Source organism: Podarcis erhardii (genome assembly GCF_964252035.2).
Source record: "Podarcis erhardii genome assembly, chromosome: 2".
NCBI classification, from domain to species: domain Eukaryota; kingdom Metazoa; phylum Chordata; class Lepidosauria; order Squamata; family Lacertidae; genus Podarcis; species Podarcis erhardii.
In genome coordinates, this window is record NC_138498.1 from 111,849,252 (window position 1) to 111,874,852 (window position 25,601).

Consider the following 25,601-nt stretch of genomic DNA (forward strand, 5'->3'; position numbering starts at 1 on the left):
CACCTCACATAGAATTGCATTTGCCATTTTACCGCCTGTTTCATTCACCCAGGTGATTGCCCAGCAATCCCCTTTTTCTTCTCACTACCCTGCGAGACTGACGGATGCCAGCAACATCCCCCAACAACAACAGCAATCTTGAACAAGCAAGCCCGGCTATCTCAACCACTGCTCACCCCCAATTCTAAATCATTTATGAACAAGTTTAAAAGCACAGGAAAAACTTTCTGAGTGTAAGAGCTGTTCATCAGTGGAACGCTCTTCCTCAGGAGGTGGTGGACTCTCCTACCTTGGAGGTTTCTAAGCAGAGGTTGGCTAGCCATTTGTCATGGGTGTTTTAGTTGAGATCCGTGCATTGCAGGGGGTTAGACTTCCTTGGGTCCCTTCCAATTCTATGATTCTATACTGATGCTTGAGGGATTCGTCTTCCACCAGCTCATATCCAGCAGAACATTGGGTAATAATACTAAAAGTGTGGCAGGAGCCCTACCCTATACACAGCATTCCAAAGAAGCAAAGTCATTGCAGTGGCAAACTCCTTTCTTGACCAAGACCTACATTTCAAGAGAGCCCCTGCATAGGATGTAGGATGTGGCGCTGTAGTCTGAAACACTGAGCCTCTTAGGCTTGCCAACCAGAAGGTTGGCGGTTTGAATCCCCACGACGGAGTGAGCTCCCATAGCTCTGTCCCAGCAGTTTGAAAGCACGCCAGTGCAAGTACATAAATAGGTACCATTGTGGCAGGACAGAAAATGGTGTTTCCGTGCGCTCTGGTTTCCGTCACAGTGTCCCACTGCACCAGAAGAGGTTTAGTCCTGCTGCCCACATGACCCAGAAAGTTGTCTGTTCCCTCATTCTGAAGCACGTTGAGTGCCACAACCCCATAGTTGTCTTTGACTGGACTTAACCGTCCAGGGGTCCTTTACCTTTAACTTCTACTCCTCCCCACTCATAGAATCATAGAGTTGTAGAGCTGGAAGGTATGCCAAGGATCATCTAGTCCAACCCCCTTCAATGCAGGAATATGCAGCTGTCGCATACAGGGATCGAACCTGCAACCTTGGCATTATGAGCACCACGCTCTAATCAACTGAGCTATCCAGCCTCATTCATGGAAGCCTCAGTCACATCTCTAGATGGTTTAGCTATAATCCATAATTGGAACTGGCTTAAGTATCTCTCCAAAAGCCAAAGTCCAGTCTAAAAGCTGAACAATACAAACTGAACAACTCACAAAAACGTTTTTTAAAGCAAGAACCTGCCCTAACCACCTAATAAGGGTGCGAATGTGTGACTGGTATTGTGGTTGAAGAGAAGAGCTGCTCCGGAAAGAGATGTTTGGCCATCAGCTCAGGCTATAGCAGCAAACCTTCAGTGCTCCTTCGACAGCCCTGCAGCCCTGAGAGGCTTCTCTGCAGCCTCTGCTTGCCAATGGAGGGGGAAGATGGTTATACTGCTTTGAACTTCCAGTCTAGGAGGGCTGCATCAGGAACTGCCGCTGTGGCTCAGAAACAAGGTACTCAGTTCAGACCCCTTCGTATCTTCCAGTTTTTGTCTGATTCCACTGTAATGTATCAGTTGGCAGACGGACATGATGTTCCTTTTCCTTTAGATTTATCCTCTTTGTGGAAAGTTCGTTTGTACCCTTATAAGCAGTATTTTTGTTTGAATAACGAGACGGAAATACAGAAGGGGTGCATGACACCTAGGGATGGGGAAGAATTTCTGTTTTGTTTGCATTTTCATGAGAAACTATCCAAATTGCACTATTTGAAAGAAAACAAAACTGTCTTTCAAAATTCGCACTTGTGTTTGAATTTTGCAATGCACTTCTTCAGCCACAAAATATGGACAAATATGCAGATACTGGTGTCTATAAAAGTGCAGACACTCATTTAAATAACATACAAAAATTCAGAGGAAATTGCTTGCAAAATGTATATACATGAAAACTGCATATAAAAATGTGGGAGAAATCTGAAGTAAATGTGGATGAACTTTCATTAAAAATAAATAAATGGTTGGAAGCAACCCACAAAGTTTAAGTTGCCTTTTTAAATGATCAGTGCCACACAAGTGTGAAGGGTCTCTGAACAGGTAAAGGGAGAGGGAGCTGTCATTTGAAGTTCACATAAAAATGAAATCAAGATCTGGCTGCATGTTTGTTTTAACATGATGAGAGCAGAAATGTTTCAATATTCAATTTACTCCTTGTAAAGAAACCTGGAGTTATTTCTGATCATCAACAAGTGCATTTATGTACCGAGTAATACTTCTATGATTCTCAGCACAATTTCCTTCCATGTGGTATTTGTTATTTTGTATCCCCCCCAAAAAAAAATAACAAAAAAAGCAGAAACAGGACCAAGGATGTCATTTGTTCTTTTATAACAAGTTTGTTGTCTTGATTTCTTATTATTCCGGTGAGTTTTCTCATTTCTGCATAGTCCCTTAATTTCTGTAGCCAGTCTTTTCTCCTCTGGACTTCTTTTCAGTTGAGGGCAAATAACGTTCTTATAGCTGTAGTTGCATACATAAATAAATTTCTGTACTGTTTAGGTAGTTCTAATCCTATAATTCCCAAAAGAAAAGCTTCTGGGTTTGTTTTTTACTAATGTGTTATTTTAAAGAATTTTAGAAAGCAATGGAAATGGTTCAGTGAATATTTACAAATAAATTGTAATCAGACATTAAGACATGGGCAGGATTATTTTAAATACCTGCAGTTGTTTTTTTAAAAAACATATATAAGATATATAGGAGCATAAAATAATAAGTGAAGATAATTTGGAGTATGCAGGAAATGATGAAAATAAATGTAAGGAACCGCAGAAAGAGGGGGAAGGTAGCCGAGGTTTGATATGTTAGAATTATTGTTGAACTATTGTAACGTACATAAATGAAAATTATAAATAAGATCATTTTTTTTAAAGGATGCCAAATTGAAAACAATGCAAATAAAATTAGATATGCTGGTTAGCTTGGAAAATAAGATGTTATAATATGCTCTTATTCAAATTCAAAGCATGCATGTAGCATGAAGCGTGCACATAGATGGGTCTTTGCTTGTTGCTTCTTCTGCAACATTTTACACTCCTTCCCCCAGCCTAGTGAATAAAAAACACTTCTATAGATGCTGCACTCAATGTCCTGGCCAAGGCACCGTCTAAAGGTGTGAGCATGTTGCCTGACCACCCGCTCCACCCACATCCTTTTCCTATGCACCTACTGAGCCACGGAGGCAACTCATGGTGAAAACTACAACGCCTGCCTGTTTTTTTCTCTGCTAACACCTGTTCCCCACTGTGCCTGCCCAACAAAGTTGGTGACTCATTTCTTTCACTGCAACCCAGGACACATTTTCAAATGCAATGGCCAAAGGTTTTACTCCAGAACTTCTTTCCACCTCAGGTCCACTTCCTGGTTAAAGAGAACGCTTCGTATTTTAGCATCTGGCACTCTTTTTGTTAGGTTAATGAGCAATATTGTTAGGCAACTAAATTGTGTGTCGAGACCCCAAGATCACCCCCTCGTTGATGAATAAGACACAAGGACACAGATATTAGGTTAATGTTATTGGGCAAACTTAGGCCACAACTTTACTGGGTACAGAATGTGAGCGGTATTGGCTTAGGCATTGGAATTGACCCAACTATATATCAGCTACCATCCCAAACATACAAAACAGTCCATTGTATATAGCCAGGCACTACGTTACAGCTACATCTGTTCCAGCTCTACAGACAGAGACTCTCACCTAAGAGATCTACAGCAAACCTTTTTAGAACTAAAATACCCAGCAGATGAAGTTAGACAACAGATCAACAGAGCCAGACTGATACCCAGAGAGAACTTGCTGCAAGACAGATCCAAAAAAGAAAATAACAGAACACCTCTAGTCATCACATACAGCTCCCAAGTTAAAACAGTACAACACATCATCAGAGATCTACAACCTCTCCTGGACAATGACAGTTCTCTTTCTCAAGCTCTGGGAGGAAGACCTTTCATTGCCTACAGACAGCCACCCAATCTTAAACAACTCCTAACCCACAATAATACTACAACCAGACCTAACACGGACACTGGCACCAGAGCCTGCAATAAACCCAGATGCCAACTTTGCTGCCACATACACCCAGACAACACCATTACTGGCCCCAACAACATCACACATACCATCTCGGGACTATTTAATTGCTCATCGTCTAACATTGTGTATGCCATCAAATGCCAACAGTGTCCTTCAGTTCTCTATATTGGACAAACAGGCCAGACCTTACGCCAAAGAATAAACGGACATAAATCGGACATCAGGAATCACAAGACAGAGAAACCAGTAGGAGAACACTTCAATCTCCCAGGACATTCTATACAAGATCTCAAAGTAGCTGTTTTACTACAAAGGAATTTCAGAAATAGACTGGAAAGAGAAGCTGCTGAATTGCAACTTATTACCAAACTTAAAACCATGGAGAGACCTGGTCTGAACAAAGACATTGGATTCTTATCTCATTATACATGACAAAGCCATTTTTCACCTTCTCACCCCTTGCTTTTTCCTGTAACACCTATTGCAGTCGTTAAGAGTCGTCAACAGGCTCATCACAGCTATCTGCCAATCACCCATTCCCACCACCCTTCTGAGTAATACCCCTCCCCACCTTCTCACTATATAGAAGGGTCTGGTGACTTCTGTTTCAGTGTATCTGAAGAAGTGTGCATGCACACGAAAGCTCATACCAAGAACTAACTTAGTTGGTCTTTAAGGTGCTACTGGAAGGAATTTTTTTTGTTTTGACTCCTGCCCGTTATGCAGGGAGTCTGTTAAGGGTCAACCACCAGTAGGGGGAGCCAACTCGAGCTCCCCCTGGGTTCCCGACGGGGTTGTGGCATGGCCCTAGCCCAGCCCCAGACTTCGGACAAGATCCACACCCCCGGAATCCTTTAACGGAATACCCTTAAACTTCATAAGTTGTGATGATTGCTACAAGGTAGGATGAATGTTTACTTAAGAATCTGAAGATTTTAAAAATTCAAACTAATACAAAATATCAAACATAAAAGATGGCTTCCTTCCTCTCTTCTTCACTGTATTTCTCTTCCCTGCTTTTGACAAAGCATGCTGCTGACAGCTCACAGTCACATCAGCAGTGGAGGAAATCTGCAGTAAAAACAGACACACCACAGAATGGTATATAGATGGTATATGACACCAGTAAAATTAGCAAAAATGTACAAAACAAGTAATAAATGCTGGAAATGTAAAGAGAAAGAAGGTACATTTATGCATATGTGGTGGGAATGTAAGAAGGTAAAGGGGTTCTGGGAGATGATATATAATGAATTAAAGAAAATGCTGAAATATAGCTTTGTTAAGAAACCAGAAACCTTTTTGCTGGGAATAACAAGAATGGATATAAATAAGAGGGACTGTAAACTTTTTCAGTATGCAATAACAGCAGCAAGAACATTGATGGCTCAAAAATGGAAACAGGAAGAAGTACCAACTTTGGAAGAATGGAGAACAAAATTAACAGACTATGCAGAACTGGACAAATTAACTGGAAAAATTACCGTATTTTTTGCACCATAACACTCACTTTTTTCCTCCTAGAAAGTAAGGGGAAATGTCTGTACGTGTTATGGAGCGAATGCCTGCGGGTGGTGGTGGGGATCTGCTGCAGTCGTGAGCAGAGGATCCATGGTTCCCCTTCCTTCCCTCCTCCGTGGTTACAAAGCATGGATCCACATGTATCCTCAGGATTTTTGCATTGGGCTACTCCAAACTCACTGTCAGATCACATGTCTGTGGCCACAGCATGAACCACAAAAATCATATATCCACTATTTCGTTTAGAATATTTTTTTTCTTGTTTTCCTCCTCTAAAAACTATGTGTGTGTTATGGTCTGGTGCGTATTATAGAGCGAAAAATACGGTAGATTCCAAAGGGACCACAAGTTTTTTGAGGACTGGGGAAAATTTACAAAATATTTGAAAACTGTATGTGAGGAATACACAACACTAGTGTGTTTTAAAGAAGCTTTGTGAAAATATAAGGAATATTGCAAGAATGTAAATGAGGATAGAAATATTGTATTTAAAGGCAATACTAAAATTTAAGGAATGTGAAGATAGAAATTGAACTACGAATGATTGTCAGAGAAGTTGAGGGAGGTCCAAAAAGTTAAAATATGTGATGTGGAAATTTGAATGACTGGAGTTTTTATGGGAAAAAATTAATTAAAAAAAATATATTAAAAAAAAACCCGACACACCACAGACACCAGAAAGCTGCAATATATTTTCAATCATGCCAGATAGGAAGAGGAGCACAAAATCAATGACAGCGAGCTGAACGTAGTCAAGGGGTTATGACTGGGAATCCAGAATAATGACAAGATTTTCAGATCATCAGAAGATTGGTAACAAAGACCGCTCATGAGTTCTTGCATGTGGAGTGGGAGATCACATTTCCCCCAACCCCAGGCGACCCCCAAGCAGAATAATGACTCAAGACAATGTGTTATGGCATTAAAATTGGCCACAACTTTATTAAGCTTCAGATGTAGCGAGACCTTGGCTCAGGCATTGGGCATTCATCCTTCCCAGTTCCTAGCCAGGGATCTGGGAGACATCAGAGTTATCCAGAATGTGTGGGGATTGGGAGAACATATGTTCAAGCAGAGAGCCATTTCGCTGCCATCACAGGGGAGAGCAATGACAGCGTCTCGGCATATGGCCAATGCCTCCCATCAAGACCCCTTTAATGGGGAACCCTGGGATCACTGCTGCAAGCCCCCCCCCCCATTTAGGAAGATAGACTAAAGGATTCTGCCCAAGGCCTGAAACCGCCAAAGTTGTGACATTTTGCTAGAGGAAAGGAAAATTCCTTTCTGGCCTTTCAACAGTGACCATGATGTAGCAGTGCCCGTGTACCTGTGAAGAAGAGGTTAACCTGCAAAAGAAGGCTTAACTGAGGGAGGGGCAGGGTGGGAGAAGCTCTGGAGCCAACTGATGCTTCGCAGGTAAGATTCACCTTCTGTTGTGTGGGCAGGACGGTCCCTCCCCCTACCTGGCCAATCCCCTGGCAACACCTCCCTATGTGGGATTGGGCGATTGGCTGAGGTAGGCAGAGACCTCCAGGTATCCAGCCTGGGGAGGGCAAAGCCAGCCTGTACTACCGGGAGCCGCACTGGGATCTGGAGGGCTGTGCACAACCTCACAAAATGCGCCCCCCCCATTTGATGTGGGGAACGGTCATTACTAAACATATACCATTAGCCTGTTGTCTCCTGAAGGGATTTTTTCTGTCAAAAAACAAAACAAAAACAAATCATCCAGCCTTCTCCTTGTGATGTTTGTTAGCCTCCAATGAGTTGCAGGAGACTGTAGTCTAGGCACTGCTGACTCACACCATTCAAGTTTTCCCTCTCCTCACAGATGCTTCTGGGCTTCCCTGTTGGTACCAGATCACCTTGTGGGCAGGTGGCTTTGTGATCATCATCCTGGGGGTGGCTGTGATAGTCTTGGGTGAGTATTATTTATTATTTCATTCATAAATTGCTTTCCATAAGGCATCCTGAAGTGGTTTACCGTACAATAAAAGCACATACAGAATGGTTGTCTAACATCTTCCATCAGCTCCAGCCCAGTCAGGAGGTTATGAACATTTGGTCTGGCCCAGTATGGCAGCTCTCAAAACAGCAGCAGAAGACGAGACTCCTGACTATCAACCCCAGAGTCTCCGAGATTCAGTAGAATCATCCAGCAACTTACCGAGCAGTGGGATAAAATCCCTCAAGGAATTTAAAATGGAGAAAATTAGAGCATATTATCACATGTTAAAATAAGACTATACTTGTTATTATATAATCTTCTAATGTCCCAGTCGTTATCTCTCTTGGATTTGAATTGATTCCATATATGTGGTATTCTTTTTTTTAAATTGTGTGTGCTTCATCCACAAATACTGAAAGTACAGTTGTACCTTGGAAGTCAAATGGAATCTGTTCCAGAAGTCCGTTTGACTTCCAAAATGTTCATGAACCAAAGCACAGCTTTCGATTGGCTGCAGGAAGATTCTGCAGCCAATCAGAAGCTGCAGATGGCCCGTCGGATGTTTCGGTTCCAAAGAATGTTTACTAACCGGAACACTGCTGCTTTTGGGAGCCAAAACGTCTGAGGACCAAGGCATTTGGCATCCAAGGTACAACTGTGGTGTCATTTGGGATCTGAAGCAATCGATTGAAATGTAATTTGTTCCCTATCCTGAAATACTTTTAACCAAAGGTTTTTACTCTGTGAGCAATCCCAGAGATATGTATAAGTGTTCCATCATTCTCACAGCTTCTCCAACATTGTGGAGTTATTTTTGTCTATTTTCTTTAGCAACCAAGCAGATAACATAAATACTTTTATATTCATAAAGATGCTGCCATCATTCCCCTTACTATGTGATTTTCTGAAGAAGGCTAAGATGGATTCATACTTCTGTGGGAGGAATTGTGGGAGGTCTCTTTTGCAGCTTGCTCTCTGTATCAACTGTAGATTCCGGTGTATAAGATGACTTTTTAACCCCAGAAAAGAGGTTAAAAAGTCGGGGGTCGTCTTATACGCCGGGTATGGGTGGCGGGTGGCGGGCAGCGGGCTCCGTGCCAGGAGAAAGACTGAGCTTATAAGACGAACCCCCAAATTGCAGCTGCCAATTTGGGGGGTCGTCTAATACGCCCAGTCACCTATTACGGTACGATACAATCTACCATAATTGTATCCATCTTCTTTTTCCATTCCTTGGCCTCCATTTTTTGATTATGTGCCTTAACATGATGCTTATTTATTTAAATAAATGTGTTGTTTGTTTGTTTGTTTGTTTGTTTGTTTGTTTGGTGAGGAGTAGCTTTGCAGTTGAAAACTGAGAAAGGAGAAACCAGAGTAAATGCTGTCAGATGCAATCTCTGTTTAGACAAGTTTCAGGCTTTCCTAAGACGCAGCCTCTGCAACCAATACCAGAGCAAGCCCTCAGGTAAAAAAAATTATATATTGTGTGTGTTTTCCCCTCTCCAGGGAATACCAGGCCTATTTTATTATTATTATTATTTTACAAATATAGGTCACTGTAGAATCCCAATGGGCACAAAATTCACGTTCACGCCGCAAGTTCCCCCGTCATGAATAAGTTTTGCAGTAAGGAAGCAACAGGCAGAATAATGTTACAAATGGATGTATTGAAACATGTGGTTTGGTCCAAATATATACAGTCGTACCTCGACTCCCACATGATCAAAACCTGGGAGTGTTCCAGTTTTTGAACATTCTTTCAGACGCTGAACACCCGATGGGGCTTCCAATCAGAAGCCTCGCTTTGGAAGCTGAATGTTTCATAAGTCAAACGGACTTCCGGAACGGATTCTGTTCGACTTCCGAGGTACGACTGTACTTCAATTGGCTATAGACTTTTAACTCATTTTCTGTGACTAGCTGCCCCTTTCCCTCTGCTACAAGCATTATTTTGCTACCCACCCACCCCAACTGATCAATCACCTTTTCAGTCAATAAAAAAGCAAAAGGATGAGTGAAATAACCCACCACTTTGGAGGGACTACTATAATTTAGCTTATTGAGGTTGTGGCCACTGAAGTACTATTGGCGTCAGTAAGCCTAAAGCCACTGGGTTTCTGCAGTTGCAGAGTACATAATGTTTTTCTACATTGGAAATGGTGAGCCAGTCATAATCATTAAATTGTTTGTCTATCTTCCCTTCCACAGTTAATTCCACTTGCAAAGTGTGCCCTGTACAGTGGCAGCTCCACAGGGACAAATGCTACTGGCAATCGGAAGATACTAAAACCTGGAATGAGAGCCAACATGACTGTTCAACAAGGGATTCTCATCTGCTGGTCATCCAAGACAAAGAGGAGATGGTCAGGAACAATGATATATTTCATGCAATCCATGAAGGAAGCCTGAGTCCAATTGCTTTTAATTCTAATTTAGTAACTCAACAATGGTATCATGCTTTGTGACTTGAGAAGTTTGTGGAGTGCAGGGCCTTATTTAGTACTTCACCTCATTCCCACCCATGGCCAGTTCATCAGTGTCTAGATAGGGCTTTGGGGAGATTGACTAGTGAGAACCAAAGCAGTAAGTTGCAAGCAAATTCATGTAGCTGTAGCCCAACTCCTGTTTTTATTTAGAAAGTCTTTTCAGGAGGGTGAGGTTGATAGTAGAGTTTATGTTAATCTTTGTTTTGATGCCATCAGTTTGAAAATCAGCAAATATCTTTTTCAAAAATGCATTTTCTCTGATACAGGACTTCATAAAAAACATTACAAAAAATGCAAAATTCTGGATCGGCCTGTCACTATCATTAGCAGAGAATAAATGGATGTGGATTACAGGCTCCCAGCTTGATCAGAGTCTGTGAGTTCTTCTCATTTTTTTTAACCTAAGCAAAATATCATGCAGTTTTTAGAGCTCAGATTATTTGGGTGTGCAACTGAGGCACTGGTTTCTGCACTGGTTCCAATTAGCTTGCCAGCATTCTCATGCAGAGAGAGGGACTGGTATAAGAGACGCTGCCAAATTCCATTTATAGGTGGTACTTAACACCCACCAAACTAGCAAAGATGTACAAAATGGAAAATAAGAACTGTTGGAAACGCACTGTAAAAGAGGGAGACTTTTTTGTCACTCTTAACACATACATACAGTTAAGTTGTGGGTGAACATATCAGACGACACAACGATTCTTCAAACAGCTCTTGTTTATTCAGAGGCCAGAACAGAACTGAACAGGATCAGTCAGCCTGCTTATATAGAGCTCCAGTACACATAATTGTAACAACTTTCTAAAACTATCCAATCACTGAATGTCACTTTCGATCCCATATTTGCATAACTATCTACAGTATCCCCCTGCTGGCCCAGGGTGAGAACTTCAGTACATAACACCTACATTCAAAAAGAACTGGCCAGAAGTTCATTTTCGGTCCTGGAGGAAAATCAGAGGAGAGAGAAGGAAGGGAGAACTGGAAGGTTATTAGCAGTTAATGATGGGTGCCCCCCCATCTCATTTAATTTGGGGTGACCAACTGACCAGTTGGGCTTTGTAAAGTCTTAATGCAGTTGAGGTGAGTCACAGTCAAATACAGAGTGTTGCCCATCCATTGTTGCTAGAAACTACCAGACTTTTAGAAGACATCTGAAGGCAGCCCTGTTTAGGGAAGCTTTTAATGTTTGATGTATTAGAGTACTTTTTTTTTTTTTTTGGAAGCCGCTCAGAGTGGCTGGGGAAGCCCAGCCAGATGGGCGGGGTACAAATAAATTATTATTATTATTATTATTATTATTATTATTATTATTATTATTATGTGCTGAGGTCCAAATACCGACAAAGAAGCCAGCTCTGCTCTCAAGCTCCTATATCTGCCCCATTACCCCAATTCACCAACTCTCCCTAGGTGGCAAATTGGGCTGGTCATTTTTAGTTCCCAGGATGTAATGTATGCCCAGGATTCTCCACCACTGCTGCAACCCTCCTTCCCATGACTCAAAGGAACTTATTTGGTCTTGGGGCAGGAAAAGGGTAAGATGGCTGGGACCCATTATCAAGCACGCATGACCTTTGTATCCTGTGGACTGCCCTGAGACCTGCGGGTATAGGGTGGTATATAAATTTAATAAATAATAATGATGACTTTCTTCATGCTATCCAATTTGATACTATTCATGCATGTTTGAAGGATTCAAATGCACACAGCCAGCCTATTACACATTTTGGGAACACCCCTGATTTCTATTAAGAATGTGGGGAGGGGGGAATAGTTGTAACAGTCTTCAGTCCTGACCTCTGGCTCTACCCGTTCCTTCCACAGATTTCCAGAACCAAAGTATGCCAAAGGGAACTATTGTGGCAAGATAAAGTCTGAACTCGTCACTGAAGCCTGCAGTATTGAACTTAGATGGATTTGCCAGAAAGACTCTCTTTTACTGTAATATTTTAGCTTGATACTGATAATAATTATGTGGGGTTTAGTTATTTGCCAGGAGCACACAATTTTTAAAGATATCGAATACCGAGAAGGTTGTGGAAGGCATTTCTCTATTTTCAGCAAAATACCTCAGGGTAAAATCCTGAAATTTTACCCAATTCATCAATTGCTTTCATCAAATTAGAAATACTAGATTTGAATCTTCGAAATAAGCAGGATACCCTCTGCAAATAAAACCAAAGAAAGAGCCCAGAACAAAGGCCAGATAATAATTATGTGGAATTTTGTTATTTGCCAGGAACAAAAAAGTTTAAAACATACTGAATACCAAGAAGATTCTGTTTTCAGCAAAATACCTCTAGGTGAAATCCAGAGATAACAAGGGAATTCAAAGTAGATATATTTTGGCTACTGAAAGATTGGTTTGAAGTGACAGTTGATCAGTGGTAGAATTTGACAGCACAAAACAGCAAACCTGGCCAAAAATTACAATACAAACAGCACAGCACCATCCCTTTCATTCAAAGCAGTCAGTTCCCCAAAACCTGTTGAAAGCAAATTTCTCGTCCCTCTCCAGACTAACAAGCTTTCAAACTACTGAATTATCGGACTGCTTGGACAAAGTCATTGATTACTGGGTCTATAAAACCTCCCATTATATATTATTTCTTTTAATGAGATGTAGCCATGTCAACTAGAGCGAAAAGAGAGGCTGCTTCTTCAAGTCCAACAGCATCACTAATTGGTTGGGCCGCAGAAAATGGTGGTGGTGGACGCTAATACTAATTTATTGAAATTTACTGGCTCAAGTACAAGTTCTGAAGCCGATCCAAAAGGATTTGGCAGAGCTTAAAGATGATGTGAAGCAGATGCAAGATAGAATGGTTCATTATGGAGATGGTTTGAATGTTCATGAGACCATTGTGCAAGCTAGGCCACTATGCAGCCCCTACGTTGTGGAACTCCTTCCCCATACTGGCACTGTTTTATAGCTTCTGGTGAATGCTGAAGATGCACTCTTTACACTGAACATTTGAGATGAGGTTGTTAAAAGATGTTGTATGGAAAGATGCAGATATTGCCATTGGGCCTCATAGGACAGGTGATACTTTTCTCTTAGAAAATCATACGTGTAACATTCATATTCTTCATCTATCAAGGTCAATACACCTGCTTCCATCCAGTTTTTCCATCTTACCATCTTTTATTCCAATTTTTAAAGTAGGATATCCCCACAGAGTAAGTTTTGCATGGGAAAATGGATCAAAATTGCTTTTATAAGCTACAACAACCCAGTTTTCTAACTGAATTATTTTAAGAGTCATCTGAAATTTCAAATATTTCTGAAATATTTTTGATTCTAATGCTGTCCAACCAACCAAAAGTGCTATATATGTATATTCTAAGGTTGCCCATGTCAGGAAGTTAAGACCATCAGCAGGTCTCCAATATTTCCAAATCCACCTTCTTTCATTTGTAATGGTATTTTCTGCATAGATATCCTCAGTGCTTTTGAACTCCAAAGACATTTCCTAAACAGGGACTTTATCTTTTGAAAATATGACCCAGGTAAAAAAGCTGGAAGTCTTCTCAGGACATAAAGAAATCTGGAAGTAATGTTCATTTTGAGAGCATGCACCTTTTCCCCAAGAGTAAGGCTTAATGGTTCCTACCTGTCAATATCTAGTGAAGACTTTTATTATTTCATTTATGTTTACTGTTACTAACTGAGTTATATCTCTTGGTATTAACATACCTAGGTATTGAATAGATTTGGTACAATTCCGGAATTGGTATTGTTTAAATGATGAGTAATTAGAATTTCACCTATAGGCATCCATTCCAATTTGGACCAATTAATGAATTGAGTATCCTGTTATTTTACCCAATCATCCATTGCTTTCGTCAAATTAGGAATACTAGAATGAGGCTTTGAAATAAGCATATTCAACTCCTCCATGAATCTCACAATGCTATCTAATGCCAGGAGTTCTAAACACATATTAAAGAGCAAAGGTGGAAGTGGACATCCCTTGTCTGGTTCCTCCTGGCCCTCTGTTGATCCTTAATGGCCCTAGCTTGAACAGGTCGTTTCCCAAAGGCTAACTCAGGAATTCCTCTGCAGTTTATATTTCCCCCTTCACATCCCAAATATTGGGGTACACTACTTAAACCATTTCACAAGTTCGCTAGAGTCTAGCCCTGCAAATTCTGTATCGGTCAGAGAAAATAAGAGACTACAGCCAAGCAATGAAAAAGAAAACCAGCAGCCAATAGGCTTGATCTTTATTTGTTGCAACAAAGGTTCCAACCTTTAAGGCAAGCAAAAAAGAAAGAGCCCTGAACAAAGGTCACATGAGTTTTTTAAAGTTCTCAAATTTTCTCATAACACATTTCACACAGTGTCACCAAAACATCGCACACACCATAGGAGTGGTGGTTTTTTTAAATGTTTATCTTTTGTTTTATTTTATTAATGAGTTTCAATTTTATACATGTCAATAATTTTACAATCATTTGAACATTTCAGAACTTGACTTCCTTCCCCTTCCTTCTGCGGTTCCTTAAATTTATTTTTAATATTTTCTTCATCTCCAAATTAACTTAATGTACACATTTATCCATCTACTTTTAATATATACTCTTATAAAACTGCAGGTTATTACAACAATCCTGCCAATGTTCTTATCTGTTTACAGTTTGTTTGTAAATATTCAATGAACCATTTTCATTCTTTTATTTTAAAAAAAAAGTTTGTATCTTGATTTCTTATTCTTCTGGTAAGTTTTGCCATTTCTGCATACATTGGTACCTCGGGTTACGTACGCTTCAGGTTACATACGCTTCAGGTTACAGACTCCGCTAACCCAGAAATATTACCTTGGGTTAAGAACTTTGCTTCAGCATGAGAACAGAAATTGTGCTCCGGCTGTGCGGCAGCAACAGGAGGTCCCATTAGCTAAAGTGGTGCTTCAGGTTAAGAACAGTTTCAGGTTAAGAATGGACCTCCAGAACAAATTAAGTACTTACCCCGAGGTACCACTGTATTCCGTAAGTTTTTGTATCCATCCTTCTTTTGCTGGCATTTCTTCTTCTTTCCATTTTGTGGCAAGTAACATTCTTGCCGCTGTAGTCGCATACATGAATAAATTTCTATACAGCTTGGGTAGTTCTGTCCCTGTAATTGCCAAAAGGAAAGCTTCTGGGGTTTTTTTCCCCACCAATGTACCACAGGAGTGAAGTCAGACAGAAATCTGAGATCCAGACATGCCCTTCTCAATCATACAAAACCTTTTGTCATGAAAATACGGCTTAGCACCTTTATTTGTTCAGGCCAGGTTGCATTCCATTCTGGAGATGGGTTTTTCACGTGGGGTTTTGCGATTCCGATAACACCTTCCTCACCCTACCTGCCCTCCTTATCTTGACTGGTAATATCTGGTCTGACACCTGTCCCCCCCTCCCCCTCCCTGAGAAGAGTAAAGCACCATTGAAATGAGGAAGATAAGTGAAACGGCTGATTTTTAGTGGTTATCTGAAGTTTCCCCATAGGATAGCATTGTGGCACTACTGGGTGATATTGTTAATTGAAGAATTCCCTTTAAGGCACCAGCTGAACCTGCCGATGTCTTCTAAAAGTCAGATAGTTATTTATTTCCTTGACATCTGATGGGAGGGCAGGCACCACTACTGAAAAGGCCTTCCGCCTGGTTTCCAGTAACCTCACTTTGCGCAGGGAGGGAACTGCCAGAAGGCCCTCGGAGCTGGACCTCCACCCCCTAAACGATGGGGGCAGAGACGCTCCTTCAAGTATACTGGGCCGAGGCTGTTTAGGGCTTTAAAGGTCAGCACCAACACTTTGAATTGTGCTCAGAAACACACTGGGAGCCAATGTACGTCTTTCAGGACTAGTGTTATATGGTGTCAGTGGCCGCTCCCAGTCACCAGTCTAGCTGCCGCATTCTAGATTAATTGTAGTTTCTGGGTCACCTTCAAAGGTAGCCCCACGTAGAGCGCATTGCACTAGTCCAAGCGGGAGATATTACAGGGGTCAGCAAACTTTTTCAGCAGGGGGCCAGTCCACTGTCCCTCAGACCTTGTGGGGGGCCGGACTATATTTTGGGGGGGGGGGCGGGAAATGAACGGATTCGCATGCCCCACAAATAACCCAGAGATGCATTTTAAATAAAAGGACACATTCTACTCCTGTAAAAAACATGCGTCTGCGGTCACATTAAGAGAAGGCAACCATCCATCCATCCGTCTAACGGTGCCTCCATCTTATCTGGATTAAGCTTCAGTTTATTGGTTCTCACCCAGTCCATTACAGAAGCAGGGCCAGACCAGCACTTCCACTGCCACACCTGCAGATACAAAAGGGAAGAGGAGCTGTATCACATCACAGAGGGACATGTTTCCTGTGTCTCTCCCAACATTGCCCAGGAAAATGCAAATCTGCACCAAACCCAAAATCTGGACCACCCAACGAAATCATGTAAGGTCTTTCCTCCATCAACAACTACAGATTCAATAGCTAGGGTGGACAGCCTAATCACTTTCTTTGGTTGTGGAGGCTACAGGGGGCCAGCACATTATGCATACCTCATTGAGTGTGATCTGCATGAGTTACAAGCCTGTGCTGTTTCTCATTTACCAACTGGTTTGCTGCAGATCCAGCGTTCTTCGTTTCCACTGGTGCCGCTAGCAACACCCAGATGGTTTAAGTAAGCACCTGTTCCTCCTCCCCGGATTTCAAACCTAAAAAGCAACAGAATGTAGAAATAGTATCCCTAAGAACAAGTATAAGACCATGCAACTGAAAAGAGACCCCCCAATGTATGTACCTGAAAAGAGACCCCCCCCCCCAATGTATGTGCAGGAAGCCCTGGAAGCTAATTTTCACCTGAAGAAAACTGCAGAAGGCAGCTTCATTTATATTAATTTAATACATTTACATTTTAGACTATGTGATCTTGGCTCAGGGCCTCAGCAAATGGTATAAAAACCCCTGACCAGAAGAAGAGTGGAAATATCAACACACACTCAGGCTGGGTGACTCAGTGGCACCCCTATGAAGGCTTCACCCAGGGCAAAAGCCTGGCTAGCCGCCCCCAGGCCCCCACCACTGTAGCTATGTCTCTGTCCTCCCTCCTGAATAAATTCAAAAGTGTGTGTGTGTCTGTGTGTGTGTGTGTATGGGGGGGGGGGTTTCAAAAGCAAAACATTCTGCATAGCCCAGATATTTAAATGGCTGGTTCTGTCAAATTTCTAGTTTCTGGACTTATGACATTTATTTCTTGACACACAATGGGGGGGGGGGGAGATCTCACGATTTATTGAAAATGGTGCCATCGATCCATTTCCAAGGTTCCTGGTCATTCATCCTTTGGAGACCAATCCAGTGGTCAAAAGGACCTTTGTACCGTCTCAAGAAAGTCTTAATAAAGAAAAGAAGTGTGAATACATTTTCAACTATCATCCAAGTGGAAAATCACCTCCATTTTGGGGCTGCAGACTGTGCTCTGCATCTTTCCACTCACCATCTCTTCTTGGGAGTCAATCACGACTAAAGAGGCATCGAAAGAGGCACAGTAATTCTGGCTAGAAGTCCAATTTCTGTCACTGTCCGAAAAATAGTAGCATTTCCTTTGGTAGCCAATCCAGCCGTCCGGACAGCAATAAGTTGGAGTGGAAGAAGGTAGTGTAGCTGCCAATACTGCGCTTGTCCCTAGAAAGGTATCAGAAAGTGAGGCAGATCACTATCCATGGCTCATAAACAGTCCTACCCAAAATAAAGGTCAGGCAATGTACTCCACTCATCAACATTATATCTCTGTGCTGCCTTTCCACAAAAGGAATCCTGCTCAAAGCAGCTTGCAACAAAGAAAATGGGAACACATCTCAAGCATAATAAGAACAATCACATAAAAATACAGTATAACAACGTAATTGCAAATACACCACACACAAAAACTGTGTGCAGGAGGTCTCCGGTCAACCCCCATCACCTCCAGGCGGGGCTGGATAAGGGTGGGGGAATTAGGGTAGGAGGGAGGGCAGACAGCCCAGTGCCCATCTCTGTCCAAAACCTCAGGAGCTTGCAGAACAGCTTCTCTTGTGGCTCATCCAGAGACAGTCAACCTCAATTGACTAGCCATGAAATACACAGCTAGGGTCCCTGAGATAGGCCTTTGGTTAGAATTGTATCGTACAATGTAAATCACTTGAAATTGTGTGCATATTTTGTGTGTATATTGTTTGTGCATATTGGTCTATTATTACAGTACATGAAGTCTACCTTGACTGAATGTGGGCCCCCATCCGCAACTGCTTCCAGGCTACCTCAGCTGAATACCAATAAAGCTATTCTAGCTGCTGAGGAGAGGAGATCTGTGAGAGCAGGTGGCCTCTTGATAACCTGGCAGAAGTTACAGCAAAATGGCTCTTCACTTACCTGATAAACCAGTGCTGCTGCTGATGATGATGACGATGATGGAAATGATCAGAATGACATTAAGCACCAAGCTCAAAAATTTTATATTATAAACAAGTCTCCATTTTCCACTATTGCACAAACCTGCAGAGGGAAATAAAGTGTTAATGTGTCCTTGGTTTCAGCAAGATGCCAGACAAGTCCTTCTAGAAACTCCAAAGTATCTGGAGGGCTCCAAGTCTACCAAGGCTTGGGTAGTCCACCCACATTGAAGATGTGAGTTCAAGGTTGCATCACACCAAGATGTTATACCACTCAACAGTCCTGATTTATGTGGGACACCCTGGAATTACAGAAGCCAATTCTGGCTTCTGATTGTATCCCAGAATGTCTCAATTTTTTGGTCCTGTGCTCTGGTGCAAGTCAGCTGGAGACCAAAAAAGAAACTTCCCAATTTTGGTCAATGGGATGTTAGAAGGGTAAGAGATGAACCAAATTCACCTGTGGCATCATAAAGCTTGGTGCCTCCCACCAGAAAATCAGCCAACTTGTAGGCCTCTGCGCATGGCTGGTGAGTCACTAGTTATTTATTTTATTAAAAAGCATTTACTTGCCACCATCTCCTAAACTATCATAGTGCTTCAGAATAATAGTTATACAATAAAACAAAGTAGAAATAGTAAATATATATAAATATATCATTAATATAAAGGTATGCGGGTGGTGCTGTGGTCTAAACCGCAGATCCTAGGGCTTGCCAATCAGAAGGTCGGTGGTTCGAATCCCCGTGACGGGGTGAGCTCCCGTTGTTCGGGCCCAGCTCCTGCCCACCTAGCAGTTCGAAAGCATGTCAAGTGCAAGTAGATAAATAGGTACTGCTCTGGCGGGAAGGTAAACGGTGTTTCCGTGCGTTGCTCTGGTTCACCAGAAGCGGCTTAGTCATGCTGACCACATGACCCGGAAGCTGTCTGAGGACAAAAGCCGGCTCCCTCGGCCTATAGAATGAGATGAGCGCCACAACCCAAGTTGTCCACAACTGGACTAATGGTCAGGGGTACCTTTATGTTTTTATCATTAATATAGCTGGGAGATCAACAACATTTTAAACAGCTGTATAGCCTTGTTGGAATAAGAAAAGGTCTTCAAGTCAAGCTTAGAAGTCAGAAGTGAAGATGCCTGATGTATCTCTGCTGGAAGAGCCTTTCACAGCTTCAACCAGTGGCGCTAAATGCCCAACTTCTAGCTGAGGTCACTTGGGCTTCTGAGACAAATAGTGGCAGCCTTGTTAAATCCACTGGCAGCAGTCTGCCAGAAGGGAATCTCTATCCTACTTAGAAGCAGAATTGGATATTTTGTTCATGCATCTCAAGCTAGTGCAGCAACCTCAAGCAAATACAGTAGAACCTTGACTTACCTGTGAGGAGAATCAGAACTTACAGGGTGAAATAGTTCTGAGTGACGTCTCACATTCTGAGGCGTGGTTATGTTCACATACGGGAGTCTTTTGCTGTGTGTGTGAGCTCTTTCGTTTTTGCCTGAGAAGCGAAAGGATGCCAGCCAATTCGCCGGACTGCTTGGTGCTTGCTGCCTGCTGCCCAGGAGGACTCCCCTGAGTGAGTGCCTGAGGGCCCTTCTCCTTCCTGCCACTTACCATCTGGCCTGGGGCGGGGCCTGAAGCCTCACAAGGACTGCTTGGTGCTTGCTGCCTGCTGCCCAGGAGGACTCCCCTGAGTGAGTGCCTGAGGGCCCTGCTCCTTCCTGCCACTTACCACCTGGCCTGGGGCGGGGCCTGACAGGCCTCAGTAGGACAGTTGTTGTTACTGCCGGAGGGGCAGAGTGTTTTTAAAATGTTTTTTTAAAAAATTGTATGTGGGGGGTGGGGGTGGGATGGATGTTTGGTTGGGCTTGGGGATTATTATTTTTTAATTATTATTTTGATGTTTTGTAATTTTTACATTTTTTGTTTGTATTGTTTTATTGGTTTTGTTTGTTTAAGGTGTTATTTTGTTCTTAGGGGGAGGGTTCAGGGCTGCCGGGGAGTGGGCCCCAGCCCACAAAATGGCTGGGGCATGTTCCACAGGGGGGGATGCACTGGGACAACCGATCTCAGTGATCACAGGTAGGAGGAGGAGTTACGCTAAGACTAGACCATGTCATTACAGAGGGGGCAGGTTTAGTCGTTGTCTGAGGACTATCCCTGCCGCCGGGTCTGGTCCTGACCGGATGGATACTAGAATCAGCAAGGGATACCCACATGACCTGAAGGTGCTGCTGTGCAATGCCAGGTCAATGATTCATAAGACCAGTGCCATCCATGACTTGATCATGGATGGAGGACTTGACCTGGCATGTGTAACAGAGACTTGGTTGGATGAAACAGATGGGCCGCTGCTTGCCCACCAGGTTTCTCTTACGCACAGCAACCCAGGTCATGTGGGCGGGGAGGGGGGGTTGCAGTGATTTTTAGGAAGTCATTAGTTTGCACCAGGCGTCCTATTGGGAAGACCCAGTTTTCCGAGTGCATGTTCTGGAAGTTGGGCAATAGGGGCAGTACAGGATTCCTTTTGGTGTACCGACCTCCCCGCTGCACCAAGGATTCCCTGCCCGAGCTGCTTCAGGTTGTGGCGGATGTTCTCCTGGAGACACCTAGCTTGGTCGTCCTAGGGGATTTTAACATCCATGCCGACACGACCTTACAAGGGGCCGCTCGGGACTTCGTGGAAAGCATGGCCTCCATGGGGCTGTCCCTGAATAAGTCTGGCCCAACCCATAGCCGCGGACATGCCTTGGACCTGGTGTTTACCTCTATGGATGTTGGTGATCTGACACTAAGTAAAAGCGAAACTAAAGTAGTGCCATAGTCAGATCACTTCCTGGTGCAACTGGACTTCTCTGCGACCCATCCCCTCTGCAGGGAGGTGGGACCAATTCGGATGGTCCGCCCCCGCCACTTAATGGATCCAAATGGTTTCCAGAGAGTGGTAGGGGATGCTTTATCCCATGTTGATGGCCTTTCAGCCGATTCCCTGGTGGCCCGCTGGAATGTGGAGTTAACCAAGGCTATTGACTGTTTGGCTCCGAAGCGCCCTCTCCGATTGCATGGAGCCCGGACAGCCCCGTGGTTTTCCATGGATCTGAGGGCAATGAAACAATCATTGAGACGGCTAGAGCGCCGGTGGCGGATAACTCATTCCGAATCTGACCGGACACAGGTTAGAGCTCAACGTCGAGCCTACCAAGTGGCGATAGCGACGGCAAAGAAGAATTTCTTCACCGCCTCTATTGCATCTGCAGAAAACAGCAGCAGGAGACTTTTTCAGGTGGTTCACAATTTAGTGGAACCACCTGCAACATCGGGGCCCAGTACGGGCCACATGTTCTCCTGCAATGATTTTGCAAAGTTTTTTGCAGATAAAATCGCTCAGATTCGGGAAGAAGTAGACTCCACCGTGGGAGCAGGGCCGGGGCGGGAGAGTGCTAGAGTTCTGTCTAGTCAAGTTGAGTGGGATCAATTCCAATCTGTTACCTCCAAGGATGTGGACAGGCTGCTTGGACGAGTGAAGCCAACCACCTGTCTCCTGGATCCTTGCCCATCCTGGCTTATAAAAGCCAGCCGGGAAGGACTGGGCGATGGGCTTCGTGGGGTGGTGAATGCTTCCCTCCATGAGGGAGCCTTCCCAGACCCGCTGAAAGAGGCGGTTATTAAACCGCTTCTTAAAAAACCATCTTTAGATGCGGCCACGATGGCCAACTATCGCCCAGTCTCAAATCTTCCATTCTTGGGCAAGGTGATTGAGCGAGCTGTGGCCGAACAACTCCAGGCACGCCTGGAAGAAGCAGAACATTTGGATCCCTTCCAGTCGGGATTCAGGCCTCATCATGGGACTGAAACTGCCTTGGTCGCACTGGTTGATGATCTTCGGCGGGCTAGGGACAAAGGTGAGAGCTGTTTCCTAGTTCTGCTGGATCTCTCAGTGGCGTTTGATACCATCGACCATAACATCCTTCTGGACCGTCTTGAGGGGCTGGGAGCTGGGGGCACTGTCATACAGTGGTTCCGCTCCTTCCTCCTGGGCCGTGTTCAGAAAGTGGGGGGGGGATGAATGTTCAGACCCCTGGGCTCTCAAAGCGATAAACAACTACCTGACATTCAGAAGACATCTTAAGGCAACCCTGTTCAGGGAAGTTTTTAACGTGTGATATTTTACTTACAGGTAGGTAGCCGTGTTGGTCTGCCATAGTCAAAACAAAATAAAAAAATTCTGTGGAGCATGCACCTGTATTTGCATATTTCTGGTCTCTTTGCTTATCTATGGCTCTGTAGGTCAGTGTACAGCAGGAATGGGGGCTATGTGGTCCTCCAGGTGTTTTTGGTCTACAGGTCTCATCATTCCTGGCAGGGAGTGATGGGAAGAAGTTGGAATCTGGCGAGCAACAAGCTCTGCATTCTTGGTCTACATGGAAGGTGAACTGGGAAAAGAGGTAGGAATCTCTCTCCTCAAGGGCAGCCTCACCCCCTTCCCCTTATGCATGCCTGCGTGAGCAAGGATTGTTCCATCTGAGAGAGGAACTAAGAAGAGTCTGAGAAGCCTTCCTCACCATTCAAAGCTGGGTACAGTCAGTAGTTTAGAGGAGCTGAACATGCTTTGAAAGAGGTATTGCTTCCCATGATGTAAAGGTATCTCTCTCCTCCAACCATTCAATCTTGTCAAATCAATTTTCACACAAGTGTCTATGTACCTATCCTTTTCCAACTGCTTTTAACTGCCTGAATAAACTACAGTCTTCATGCATTTGATTAGTTGACTGGCATTTTGCAGCTCTCATCCCAGCAGCAAATCCCTAACTTTTCTGACAGTAAGGTAAATGGACCCCTGACCATTAGGTCCAGTCATGGACGACTCTGGGGTTACGACGCTCATCTCGCTTTATTGGCCGAGGGAGCCGGCGTACAGCTTCTGGGTCATGTGGCCAGCATGACTAAGCCGCTTCTGGCGAACCAGAGCATCACACGGAAACGCCGTTTACCTTACCTTATCTACTTGCACTTTGACGTGCTTTCAAACTGCTAGGTGGGCAGGAGCAGGGACCGAGCAACAGGAGCTCACCCCGTCGCGGGGATTCGAACTGCCGACCTTCTGATTGGCAAGCCCTAGGCTCTGTGGTTTAACCCACAGCGCCACCTGCGTCCCCAGTAGGCGCCACCCGTGCCTGAGAGTAGGTGGAGACAAACTCATAACTTTCTCATCAGAACTCACTTACCATATAGAAAACGGCTCAGTTGAGAGAGGATTCCTCTTGCTTGTTTGGTGCTTCCCCCATTCTCTACTGCATCTGAATTCAAAGGGAGCTTTTGCCCTGTCTTTTCAGTTTCAGAGAAACCCATCTTTCCTTTCTCCCAGGAGGATCCACAGACCTCACAATAAATGATACTCAGCTCTAGTTACACAGACTTTTGCAATTTCTTGAGATATGTTCAAAGCAGATCACTGGATTGCAGATTTAAGCCACTTAATCGTGTGCTTTAATCGGATGCTTTGTCCAGCCAAGCTGTACGTAATATGTTTTCCACTTCCCTGTTTTGTCTTCGTGACTCCTTTTATTCCTAATGAAATGAAAGCCTCTTCAGAGTCTGAAGCATCAGTTCTGTGCTTTTGCCAGAAAAAAATTCATCACAACATCAGTTTTCGCCATAGCATCAACGTCCCAAGATTCCTCTATGGAGACAAAATTACAGAGCGGAGAAATAAATCATCTCTTCTTTAAGTCTTTAAAAGGTGCAGTTTTGCTTCCATACTAGTACAGTCTCCCTACAAAAGCCCTAAAGGTGGTCAAACATATATTAATTTACAGAGCTGGAAAATTCATATATGAAATATTGCTTCTTTTTAGTCTAAATGATTACAGTAATATTTCTACATCTACTTGATGAAATGAAAGCATTGAGAAAAGTGAAAGGGAGGAGCCATTGAGATGGTTGAAGATGGTATTGTATTATATTTTCCCCCAGTCTCCTCCTACCCAGCTCCTCCTTCTCATGAAGCCTTATGAGGAAATGTCGCTCTCCTCTGCACACGTTCCAGTTTGTCAACATCCTCCTTAAACTGCGGTGTCCAGAAATGGACACAGTTGGTTACGTTGAGTCATCATTGTAGTCACAACAGGAAAACCTGTTTTCCCCTTTTCCACTTCCTTTGCAATCTCGCCATTTCAGTTCTTCGGGATTGAGGGTCGGGAAATTCTATCCTTTCCAGAGAAGAGCTGTCAATCCTCTGCCTATCTGGTTGCCTAGCATCTACGCCCCCTTCTTGGAAACTTGCTCAAACTGTAAACCAAACAAACAGTAAACCAATATCTTGGTAGGAAAGGGGGGGAGGGGCTGGGTCTGCTTCCTCCTGCAGACTGCCAGATTCAGAGTCAGAGCCTGCCTTTCTTCCATCTCTTCCCTCACTTGACTCCGCCATGCTCCCGACCCATACTTAAGGGGCCATTACCAAGATTTTAGCCCTTGCTGGATCTAGGAATTAGCAGGGTCTCAGGCATGCAGCCTACCCGCCCCCCCCATCTCCTCCCCTAAACTTACAACAATATCTAATTGGGAAACTACTATGCAAATATAGGACCACCCCACTGGCCTGGCATTGAGAAAAAGTGAATGAGAGCAGCCCCTGAGATATTTGAAAATGGCTACCGTATCTCCCCTCAGTCTCCTCTTTCCCAGGCTAAACATACCCAGATCCTCCACCTCATTAAACTTGGTTTCCAAGCCTTATAAGGAAATGTCGCTCTCCTCTGGACACCTTCCAGCTTGTCAACATCCTCTGTAAATGGTGGTGCCCAGAAATGGACACAGTGCTCCAGGTGAGTGTTATGTATTGAAGTTCTCACCCTGGCCACCAGGGGGTATTGTGTTTATAGTTTTCACGCAGGTCCACGTCAGTTAATTTAGGCGGCAAACCCTGGGGTGTTGTTGACAGCTGGCTGCCTATAAAAGCAGGCTGGCTGAGCTGTTTGCTGTTCAGTTCAGTTCCAGCTTACTACTGTATAAAGAACCACTTGGAGAAATCTGTGTTGTCTGCTATGTCCACCCACAACTTAATAGTGAGGCACAAAAACCTCCGAACGGATCTGCCTAAAATTTGGCAGGCTTAATCCAGAGAGCCTCATATTTCT

The 25,601-nt window shown here is 43.6% G+C and overlaps 2 protein-coding genes across 4 annotated transcripts in view; one reads left to right on the top strand and one right to left on the bottom strand.

Moving 5' to 3' along the window:
- The first annotated feature begins 892 nt into the window (after nt 1-892).
- On the top strand, nt 893-13,785 carry LOC309337251 (killer cell lectin-like receptor subfamily F member 2). The gene is made up of 5 exons (XM_081854013.1): nt 893-1,516; nt 7,446-7,535; nt 9,771-9,925; nt 10,315-10,424; nt 11,879-13,785. Exons 1-5 carry the CDS (start codon nt 1,432-1,434, stop codon nt 11,997-11,999), a joined length of 561 nt encoding a protein of 186 aa, XP_081710139.1. The 5' UTR covers nt 893-1,431; the 3' UTR covers nt 12,000-13,785.
- Nucleotides 13,786-14,896: 1,111 nt separating this feature from the next.
- Nucleotides 14,897-25,601, bottom strand: part of LOC309337218 (C-type lectin domain family 2 member D-like) — a 43,350-nt gene continuing 32,645 nt past the window's right edge. Inside the window, exons 1-6 of one of the 3 annotated variants that reach the window (XM_081853969.1) lie at nt 23,691-24,145; nt 18,450-18,572; nt 17,536-17,723; nt 17,326-17,432; nt 16,598-16,753; nt 14,897-15,173 (exon numbers count right to left, since the gene is read on the bottom strand). In XM_081853969.1, coding sequence (XP_081710095.1) covers nt 16,642-16,753; nt 17,326-17,432; nt 17,536-17,723; nt 18,450-18,572; nt 23,691-23,814 — 654 coding nt within the window. In that variant the 5' untranslated portion in view covers nt 23,815-24,145 and the 3' untranslated portion in view covers nt 14,897-15,173; nt 16,598-16,641. Of the gene's footprint in view, nt 15,174-15,619; nt 16,360-16,597; nt 16,754-17,325; nt 17,433-17,535; nt 17,724-18,449; nt 18,573-23,690; nt 24,146-25,601 lie in introns of those variants that run through there. The other 2 variants (XM_081853967.1, XM_081853968.1) reach the window with 2 other exon arrangements.